This window comes from Mirounga angustirostris, unplaced genomic scaffold (genome assembly GCF_029215605.1).
Source record: "Mirounga angustirostris isolate CCGP_5_RB_7025 unplaced genomic scaffold, mMirAng1.0.hap1 SCAF_9, whole genome shotgun sequence".
In the NCBI taxonomy this organism is placed as follows: Eukaryota; Metazoa; Chordata; class Mammalia; order Carnivora; family Phocidae; genus Mirounga; species Mirounga angustirostris.
The window spans coordinates 27708896-27720374 of record NW_026991717.1 but is presented as its reverse complement, the minus strand read 5'-3'; the positions used below and the strand labels follow the sequence as shown (position 1 = coordinate 27720374).

General features: G+C 39.6%; 1 protein-coding gene across 3 annotated transcripts in view; it reads right to left on the bottom strand.

Moving 5' to 3' along the window:
* Positions 1-10928: 10928 nt before the first annotated feature.
* Positions 10929-11479, bottom strand: part of GABRG3 (gamma-aminobutyric acid type A receptor subunit gamma3) — an 804322-nt gene continuing 803771 nt past the window's right edge. For 2 of the 3 annotated variants that reach the window (XM_064598512.1, XM_064598511.1), the window contains one exon: positions 11137-11395. In XM_064598512.1, the coding sequence (XP_064454582.1) occupies positions 11137-11395 (259 nt within the window). Of the gene's footprint in view, positions 11419-11479 lie in introns of all 3 variants that reach the window. The other variant, XM_064598509.1, reaches the window with a different exon arrangement.

Sequence of the window (11479 nt, the reverse complement as noted above, 5' to 3'; positions counted from 1 at the left end):
CCACCACCATGAGACCATGACCTGAGCCGAAACCAAGCGTCGGTCGCTTAACTGATTGAGCTACCCAGGGCTCGATCCCACAACTCTGAGACCATGACCTGAGTCAAAACCAAGAGTAGGATTCTTAACTGACTGAGCCACCCAGGCGTCCCTAGAATGCTTTTTCTTAAAGCCTTTGTCTCTCAATCTTCAAAGAACAAATGTGTGGAGATTCCATCAGATTTACTGTATGTGTACTTCTATTACACATTAAGAGCCTTAGTCCTCTGGGCTCCTGGAGGATTGGCACAGGCAAAGAGAAAGAAGAAAGACTGTTTATTCCCTGACTTCCATAACCCCACTGTGACCTTGGACCTAGTGTCATTTTGTGTTCCCAGGGAATTTTTAAAATTCATAACCAATATCAAATAACTCTAGAAATTCTGATGATTTCCTTTTTCTCCTGACACAGTCACTCTGGTGAATAGCTCCTTTTCTCTGGGAAAAGCTTAGAGGAGGAATCTCAGGATATACTTTTAGCCATGATGCAGGGTCCCTTTCAAAGGGATCTGGTTCATGCTCCACAAGGGGACTCTGACTCTGTGAATCAGCTTAAACCAGGGCTGCAGTAAGGGTCCATTAACTTTTATTATGTCAGCATGAGTTTCTGCCTGCTTGCCCTAGAACTTCCCTGATTATATACATCAAGCGATGCCTTTGTAGGCTTTGCATCTATATCATTACTACAGACTTTGGCATCAGTTAGTCACTGTCTCAGATGTTTGTGGATTGACATGCTCTGATTTCTCCTCCATTCCTAGGGCTTATTATGATCATTAAGTCCACTGCCCCTGAAGGTTAAGTCACACCACCTGGCCCTGCTACTCCAAGATTTAATAATTCCAACTGAAACCAGAGATCTCAGGTCCATGGTAGCACATCTCCATCATCTGCAGCCTCCCCTGAGCTTCCATGGATGCTGGAGTTCCCTCACCGATGATTTTCTCAGCCTCTAGGTGAGGGGGTTATCCCTAAGTGTCCTTGTTTGTGGTTAGATGGTGGATGGATTAGGTGCACATGATGGACCCATTCCAATATTCCCACCTCGCAAAGTCTTAGGCTTTTCCTCTATGGTATATCAAGGAAGTGCTGGCATCTCAATTTCTTTGGCTGAATACCACTGTGAATCCAGGTTTAAATAGTCATTTTTCTTGATTAGTTCATCATTAACCTTAAAAATTAATTGCTGGTGCTGTTTAATCCCTTCATATATAAATGCAGCCAGCCCAGCCTTATAGTTGGTCCCTTCTAGTTCTAAAACCCTTAAAATGACTTCCAGGCAGGTTTCCCAGTATCCTTTCAATACAAATATTTAAGATGCTGCTGTGTCCCAGGTGTTTCTGCCATCTCCCCTAGAAACAGACCTGAGGCACTCCTTCTGGCCTGTGCTTAGATGAGACTTTGCTTTGGGCCTGGACCAATGAGGCTAATGGCCCAGGGAAAGTCAATGAAAGGTTTTCAGAAAAGAGAATCTAGTTTGGTGTGAGGTGAGAAGTTTAAACATGCCACTCCAAGTCTCAGGGTCCCAAATCTTGATACTTTATGAAGTTTCTCTTTTACCTAGAGTTCTTGTTCTGCATCTAGTACCTTCAGCTCCTGAGCATGAACTCTCTTCTTAATTTATAAGTCAAGCAATCAAGTGAGTGAATGTTCTATGTATCACTTTTTAGTTGAGAGTAGCTTTTATTGGATCCCTATCAAGTACAGATCACCTCAGAGTGCCATTTTAACACATTCTTTAGATGCCCCTTTGAAAGAGATGCTCTTTTCCAAACAATGGTGTGTTTAAGTTAGTTAAAAAGTGAATTGCTACCACAGTAAAAGAACCGTCTCAGAAGTTCACTCCACAATATCAAGGTTTTCAAGACACTGACTGGCTGTGTGTAGCCGCTAAGCACAGGAGGTTTGAAGTGTTTGAAGTCATATTTCTAGCCTTTACATCATTTTTCTGCATTTTTTTAGGTTTACAGTATTGGACAAGTTATTTTAACCCACATCTTAGTTGTCTTATCAGTACAATGGTGACAAAAACAGTACCTCCATCAGAGGGTGCTGGAAGGACTGAATGATTCAATGTGTGCAGAGTTCTTAGTACATAGTCCTCCATACATGAGACCTGTTGTTATAGTTTATCTCTGAAGGGGCCACAGACAAGGGAGAATGTGACAATTCTAGTAAGAGGAAGCAATTAAGAACATGAAATGTTCACCAGTGTTTAAGCACAGATTGAAGTAATCCTAGAAGTAATTGCTGAAAACCCCAGACTAGAGGTCTGATCAACTTCTGAAAACACAGTATCACGTTTGGAGTCCTCTATTAGGACTGAGAGCAGAGGTAGAAACACGCAGAGGTGGTAGAAAATGTCTCATAGCCCCCTCCCTACCTTCCACCAGCACAGTGCCCATCTGAGAAGAGGTGGAGTCCTCTTGTTGAAGAGTCCAGTCTTGTTGAAGTCATAGTATGTGAGCTGGAGGATCTGGGGTTGTTCATTTTTAGTAATATGTGCTCAATTCAAAGGGACTAGAGTATAAATTTTCTGTTTACCTGCAGTGCTGGTAGTTGCAATCGGTTTGTGGTTTTTGTGAAGGTTTGCCTTTACGTAGTGTGGGGCTGCAGCACCACCCCACGGAGCCAGTGTTTGGACATTGGGGGTGGCCAGCTCTCCTTTCCAGATGCATAGAAGGTGTAGGATTCCCGCCAACACCATTTAATCCACTCCCGAGCTTCAGGTGAGGCCCCGAAGACTGGCACCAGCTGCCTTGGCTTGGCTGGAGTGGGGCCTCCTGCTCTCTGGGTTGGGTTCAAAATCTCTGTTCATGGGCTTTGGCAGGAGTGGAAGAGGAAGGCATTTCCTTTGGACACTGTCCACTTGTAACCTTTCTGCCAGAGAAGACACTTAACCTCCTCCCCTTTAACATTTGCAGAATCTGTCCCTATGTGGGGCTGAGCAGGGAGCTGAGCCTCCAAAAGGGGCAGTTGTTGCCATGCCCCTCTGGTGGGTAGAGTCATATAGAATTGCACCCTTGACCTCCACCCCAGCCTGCGTTTCCCCAGCCTCCTGGTCGGCCACCCCAAACCAGAAAGATGCTCATTCCTGGCTCAAGTATTTTTGACAACATGTGCATTTATTTGTATTAGAAGTACAAACGTAGGAATCCAAATACAAATACAGAGGGTGGCGCAGCCACCAGGCCCAGCTGGCTCAGGGCAGGGGGCCTAGAGGCTGCGGCAGGACCATACGGGCGAAGCGGGGCGCGGTGCCGCCCGTGTCGCCAAGGCACGTCGGGCGCTAGTGCGCCCTCGTTTCACTAGGACACCACGAGCTGAGCTGCACGGTTAGCGGGGAGTTACGTCCTTGACAGAGGGGAGGAGAACAGTGGGACCTCAGTACCATCTTGGGACAGTGGGGAAGGGACCGAGATAGCGCGAAGACTGGGAGTCAGGGCTTCCAAGCCCTTTTAGGACGACAGGGAAGCAGGGGCTATTGGAGGCCACTTGGTGAGGGCAGGGACCCTGGCCTGGTCCTTGGTCCACTTGCTGGAGAGGGTTGGGTGCACGCACTTGAGCAGGTGGACCTCTTCTTGGTGCCAGGCTCATCTGCACTGTGTGCTAAGAGCTGATTCCAAGATGCTCTCAGACTCTGGAATCCCTCTACCTTCCTCCCAAATGAATGAGATGGTTTCACAAGCAGGAAGGATTCTATTGAGGCAGAGAGCAGACCCGTGCTTTTGCCCTTCCTTTCTGTCTAGGGCATCTCCCAGGGCTCAAGATGGTTTTACTTCCTACACAGGCTTCAAAAAGAGAGGGCAGTCCATGCACTATGGCTAATTCCTATGTCACATGGTTCACACCAGACCTGATAGATGCTTTCTCACGTTATATTGGAAAGCTGTGTCCTAAACAAGTGTGTGAGGATGGCTATTTGCCACCTACATCTTGAGAACTACTTCTAGCTTATCAGATGATATTGACCACCTGCACAAATGATCAAGTAATCACTCAGATGTGCACTCAAGTAAAAATATGATCAGGTGTTCTCAATAGGAGGCAGGCTTGTTTGAACTCAGAACCAACTTCTGATCAGGTATTTAAACTTGATTTTTTTTTTTTTTAGGAGAGAATGTGGTTCCACATTTCCAGAAAATGTAGAGATTGTCAGTTTCTCTCCCTCTCTCTCCCTCTCTCTCTCTCTCCCTCACTCCCTTTTCCTTAACTAAATGCTTAGTAAGCTAATACACTACCACTAGGAAACTGTGCTCCTTTCTACTTGTTTCAACTACATTTGGGGTGATGGGTAGAGTAATACACATGTTAATAAGTTGTTCCAGTTTTACCACTGTACATACATACACAAATACACACATCACTGCATGTAAACACAAGATGGCCCTTTGCTTCTTACAAGACAACCCAGGCCCAATCCCTGGAAATTATTACTCTTCTAAAATCTTCCATAGAAAATGTACTCATGAGGAATGACCCTTTCACTCAGTCCAGGAGCTGCTTGTAAAGAAAAACATGTCATGTGGTTTTACAAATATATGCATGTAAACATTGTTCACTAGCACAAAATTAGTCATTTTGAAGGTCAAGAATGATTGAAAGTATCTTTTACACTGTTTTCATAGAGTTATTCTGAACAGATAATATAATAGTAAACACTGTAAATTTAATCAATATATTTTGCCTGTGTCTATTTCTATTTCAAAGTAAAAATCTCAAGATAAATTAGGGGGAAATCAAAGCCCAGACCCAAATTGTATAATATGAAGCATATTGATTGTCCTTTTGGGCTAAGAAAATCTGTGGTGTCCACAGATGCATCCATTTTAGGGAAAAAAGTTCTTAGCCAATACATATGTTATCTTCATGAAAAAGAATACAAAAGCCAAGTGAGATAAAACAAAGCAAACAAATACAAAACCCAAAATAAATGAAAGTAAGTGGAGTGTTCTCCTAAGGAATTGTTTCAAATTTTGTCTGAAGAAGGGTAGATAGAACTGGGAGGATACAGAGAAGTTATGGAAATGTTTTAGGAAAGCAACATTTTAAGCTATGATCTGTGTATTTAATATTTAAACTAAAATGAAACTTATCCATTTTCTTCTTAATTTAAGTTCTAATTTCATTATGATTTGGAAAAAACATTAAACCTTTGTTTTGGATCGATAGCTAAGGACTAGTATGGAACAAGAAAAAGGATATAGATGATGATGATGGTGATGGTGATGATGGTGATGGTGGTGATGGTGATGAAGGTGATGATAGTGATGGTGGTGATGGTGGTGATTGTGATGGTGGTGATGTGATGGTGATGATGATGATGGTTATAGTGATGCAGCATAGTTTATTTCTTCTAAAATCTTATCCTATGTGGCTGGGAATTCGAAAATTTAGTCAGCAAATTATGTGAATTTTCTATCATTACTTATTGTGTAATTTCATTGAAAGTTACTTCAGAATGCAGGTTTTTTCTTTTCTTTTAAAAGTTTTTCTATAGATTCCAGGGCTACCCTGCACTAGCCAGTGCATGGACTAAAGGAATGGGGCATGTTAACTAAATGGTGGATGGGTTGACTGGGACTGTCATGGCTAGATAGAGGATGGGGCAGTCTGATCTCCCCATCAAAGTGACTAAACTGTTACTCTATGTATTGGGGGGCTTTCACTCAGTTGACAAACTGACCTCCCCAAACCCCTGCTCTTATAAATATGAACAGAGCATAATAAAAAACTATTATAATAAATTCTAATCAAATCAAAGCTCTTGTCATTTGTTCCTGAAAATCAGTTTGACTGTGAGTTAGGACTTCTACCTTTTAATGGAAATTAGGAACTTTAATTATATTGTGAATAACTGATTAGTGGGAAAAACAAAGAAGAAACTCCAAATAACTAGAAAAGAGGAAAAGATAGCAGCTACCTTCTCAATCTGGGGGATTTCATTATTGACAATCAATCTTCACTATTCTTTCCAATCTGTTGAGTTTAAACTGTTCAACAGACATAGAGGACCTTACTTCCGTGCAGGAATTATTATCACCCTCCCTTTGTGGGGCTGATCCACTGGGCTGGAAAACTGTGTTGTGATTACAGATTCGAAAAATGAAGTGGTGAGAGTAGGCCGTTATCTGAATAATTCAAGTACAACAATTTACATTTCCTTCAATTACCTGAATGTTGCATTCAAGCAGTGTTTGCTTTGTGTATGTGCATGTGTGTGCACGTGTGTGTGTGTGTGCACGTTTGTGTGTTTGGTCTTCCTAATTTTCTAGCTCATGTTCCTATATTATACAATCTGAAAAACCTACTTGATTAGCTCAAAACATTGAAAACTTGTTAGTGACTATTCAACTAATTTTTAACACTGATTTAAACTAGTCTAAAATTTGGTTTTTATGTGAGCAGAGTAATAAGAAGCTTAAGGTATTTTATTGCCAACATTAAAAACCAAAGCATCATTTAACTAAAGGACATTTGGAAAAACAAAACAAAACAAAACAAAACAGTAGGGAACAATCTCTCTTTTGACTTTACTAGAACTAGACCAGGCTTATAGCCTGGAATTGCTGACTTGTAATCAGAAGAAATTTTAAAAGGAGGATTCAAAATGCTCTAGTCTCTAGTCTTCAAAACTATCAGACATTTTTAAAAAGCCAAGTTTTTATTCTCCCAGAGATATGAATGTCTGAGTTGTTATCCTGTTATCTCAACATATACATGTTTTCTCCTTATAATGATAGAAATTTATTTTTAAGTAAAAAGTAAGTCAAGAAGGAATTACAAGAAGGGATTTGTCATTTAGCCTGAATTGTTCTTTTTTGGTTCTTTGGATGTTATTATACAATTTGGAGGTACTTCTAAACCATGTGAACCTGAAGGTTTCCTACAGGCAAATTTGAGAGAAAGAAACATGTACAAATTGCATACTTCCTCAATTTTGGGCAATTTGAAGGGGACTCAACAGAAAATTGTGAATTTCACATTTACAGTGTATTTACAATCTGTTTCCCCTCCTTATTTCCAGACCCCCTTCTGAATATTTTAAAAACAATAGTGTTCTGAAGCCCAAGACTAATGATAAACATTTCAATGTATATTTATATCTATGTTTATCCCAAGTCATTCACTAACTTTTCTTTTTTTACAGAAATTGATGATGAAACTTCATATGTATATAGTTCATAAACTCTCAGAAAAAGCAGATAGTTGCATATATGGAGAGATTTCAAGGTGCTTTGTGTCTTGAGAACATTGATCTCATATAGTGATAAGTATAATGGTTGGAAACCAATTATAATTCTTCAAGTTTGCAAAGTAAATCACAGAAAGTTCTCAGTTATTGGCAGCTGAGATAAAAATGATCAAGGAAGAAGAGGTTTTGTTTGTCTTGTTTTCTAGCCCTTTAGATAAAGAGTGCCCATTGCTTCCTAGTTGTGGCAAGCATTTGTTAATGCAAAATGGGGTTGTCAATTACCCACCTTTGCTTGCAGACTGTGATATTTTGCAGAGCAGCAAAAATATGTCTAGACACTTTTACTGCAGCAAGCTATGGCCAGGTAAAAAAGACTTGGTGTGAAGGTTCTATGACTTTTAGATTGGCTCCAATTTCCCTTATGGAGCCTGAAAATACTTTGCCATGGAGAACAAGCATTTTTCCAATTGAAGCCACAAAAACTGTGTTCTTAACTGATTGATAGACAATTAAGGATAAGACTGCTTGGCACATAAAAAAATGAAAATCCTGTCTCCATCCATTCATAAACAATAAAAAAAACCTGGCATGAAATACATGTGATCACAGGAAATGGAAAATCTATAAGATGTGTATGATATAAGCTTTATATGTTACTGTAAGGCATATTTTGGGCAAATTAGGGGCAGTATTGGCTGGGTCCAGAGTAAATTATAGTAACATTTTCCTTCTCTGTCTAGTACCTGAGAATCTCTCCTCTGGTCATTGGTGTTGAGACTTTGTACAGACTGTACTTTCTAGGCTCTGAAGAGGCATTTTTCTCTAATTCCATTAATGTGAAATGCTTTCTCTTTATCTCTCAACCTGGATGCATGTTACAGGAGAGACAGTCACAGTTGTAAGTATGATCCACAGTGGTAAGAAATTAGAAATCCTTTTCAAAATACAGAACTCTCATTTCTCCAATTTACAGTATTTCTGAAAGTAAGGAACACAGTAGCACCTTTAGGATACCAGTCACTCAGACAACTTCCCCAACTGGTTGCCACAAAACCACAAAAGTATTTCTCCAGTCTAAATGCAAAGCAAGCTGAGCAGAGCTGTAAGGGTGCTGGGTCTGTGCAGAACAGTCTTACATCCATACACCTCACACAAACCCTACTAACCAAGCATACTGTTGAAAGAGAGTCCTTCAATTTAAGAGTGATACATTTCCCTCACATTCTTCTTGTGCCTCTCCTCTTCCTTTCTCCAAAAGGTAACCTCATACATACTTAATAAGCAAGCCCCTGAGTTCTGCATCTGCATGAGGTACACGCCACTCTCCTCTATTGTGGACTGAAGGCTCATCTCAGGAGTTGAAATTGATAAAGAGAACTTGAACAGGCAAGCCTGTAGAGACACTGACATTAATGTGTTCTGAGGAGATGTCTGAGTTCTTTTTAGTCAGAACCCATTGTGGGTAGATTGCTGTATGTACAGAAATGTATTTTACATGTTGTGAGTGAACATCTATTAGACTCTCTTGAGATGAAAGTTTCCCTTCATGGAAAATGAATGATAACCTAATGTGTTTAGATCAGCAGGATGACTGAGGTCAGGGAGAAGAGAATGGCTGGATTCAGAAAACAGGTTATTGATACGTATATCCTATATATATAATTTCATAAGAGTTGCCAATGATACCTAAATATTGAGTGGCTTTGAAACAAGAAGCATCAATAAAATTTTAAAGGTAAAATTGGGCCAAACTTATGTTATAAAGTGTTCTAAGTTTATTTTCCTTCTAAGAAGAATTTCACTAGAAAGTTCATTTCCCTCCAGAACTTTTTAAAAGACATAATGGGTTGAAATTCTTCATATTTAGATATTATAAATTCATAAAATTGAAAATTATGTTTGAAGAAGACTGACCTTTGGCCACCTTCCATGGGTACTCAATGCTTTGGTGGGACATGGAGGAATTCCTTTGGTCAGGGTGCCTCCAAACCACCACTGCCAGGTTAAGAAGGTGGTTTATGCATAAGAAACAGAACAAGGATGCTAGGAGGTGAAATTCTCCAATAGAGTAGAAATTTTATTAAGCCAATAGGTTCAACCTGGTTCTCCACAAATATTTATTGTTATTTTGTATTTTAAGCTGAATTTGCTAGATCGAACCCAATTGGCTTGTGGCCTATGTAGCAACTATCAAATCAAATGGCAGGGAGTTGACAGGAAGAAAAGCAATGGGCTTGAATATCTCACACTATTTATAGATTAAGTCCTTGAAAACTGGGTGATCGTATCCTAATATACTTGCATTCACTTGATATGAATGATGTTCATAAAAATAAACAGATTCATCTAATTTTACTTTTCTAGCCTCTTCCACTCCCATCCCCTTCTGTCTGGTCTGCATCCAGTAAATTGTGTGAAATCAGTACTTTTATATATTCTATCTGTATATTATTTTACCTTTTTTTCTGAGTAATAATCATATTTACAATAGACAATTAAAATAAAATTTTATGGTTTCCAATAAAATTAATTCAGTTTTCTGGGTGAGAAAAATGAGAAGCACAGAGATACTGGTACCAAAATTTTAGTACCAAAATTTTAATAATGCCAAAGCATTATTAATGAACTATAGGACTTTCTTTTTCCCTATCAATGGTGGGAAACTTCTGAAGAGTCTTGTGAAGTACACACTGGCATCCAGTCATGACAAAGAACTAATTAACATCAAGAAGCAAGTTAGTTTTGTGTTATAAAAATATCAAAAGAGTAATAATTTCAGGGGATTTTTTCTTTGGGATTTTGCTACATATTCATATTTCAAAGTATAAAATAATTTTTGTTCATCAAAATATATCATTGATGATAGCCATTGCCCTTGTTTTTGCATCTAAGTTTGATTTGACTTGAAAGTTAATATTGCCTAAGAAATTTTTAAATTCTATCTACAATTCTTTGACACTCTGGAAAACATTTTCAAGACAAAGTCTTGTGAATGCTATATATCTGTCTTTGTAAGATGAAGATAATCACTGACCCTGTAATAGCATAACATAAGCAAGACGCATACTCTGGGGTAGTGTTTTGGTCTAGTAAAACACAACTAAGGTAAAATGTTGAACTCCAGCTGAACTAGTTCCAGAACCCAAAGGTAAAAATACTGCTGACTCTCAGTAGTTTGGAATAAAGTAGTAACTGATGTTCAGAGACAATAAACATCATTGAATTCAGCAACATGAGAATTTTTAAAATCCTATGTTTTTTCTCAAATGGAAACTTGTGGATGCATATACACCCTTCCCAAGCCTAGGGTGAGATTATTTGATAAAGGAATGCTAAGTAACAATGATGGTGCCAGCATAAAAGAGGCCACAGGGAGAGGAAACTGGATCAAAACTCACTGCAGTTCACGTTTGAACTCAGACTGCCCAGGAACGTGGGGCTGAGGTCGGCATGAGTGTGTACCAGCAAGCAGTGGCTCCACGAATGTGGGCACTGGTACATCCAAGGGCTGCAAAGGAAAATTATCGAAGGGGTCTTGGCCTGAGAGATCTTCTTGGATATTTGCTTGCATGTTTTACAGGTTTCTTGGCAACAATTGGCAACTGCTTCCAATATCCAAAAACCATTCATAAACATCACCAAGCTACAGATTTAATAAGGGATTAGCAAGAATATCACTTTAAAACTCAATTAATGTGTGTGTGCGCACACATGTGTGTGAGTGTGAAATACATAATAGAAATATTTGCCACATACTCCTGTACTGCTCAAAGGTAATGTATAACTTCAGATAAACTGAGCAGTGTTCCTTCCTTCCTACTGCAGTTGGTCACTACTGGTCTGGGGAGGGTGAAAGGTAAAGAAGGAAACCTAGTGCTCTTCACTCATCACCATAGCAACATTTAGAGATACAGGTATCCAACCCAATAGACCAAGTTGAAGAGCAGGAACGATGTAGGGAAAAAGACCCGGGAATATGAGTCCAGCTCCAAGATGTCTATGTGAATACGCCCTTTTCTCCAAGATCCTGATTTGCATTCTTCATAGCAGCAGAAGAAGCTCTGACAGTCTTTGCCATCCAGACACTCATAGACACAGGTATCTTCAAATTCCTGCCAGTACACAGAATTGTTTAAAGTGATCATTGCAGGTGGTGGTGGCCTCATGTCGAGGAGAGAATAGTTCTGTAGGCAACAAGAACAACACAAAAATCATCATGAAATGCAGTAAGAACAGCCCAAGGTG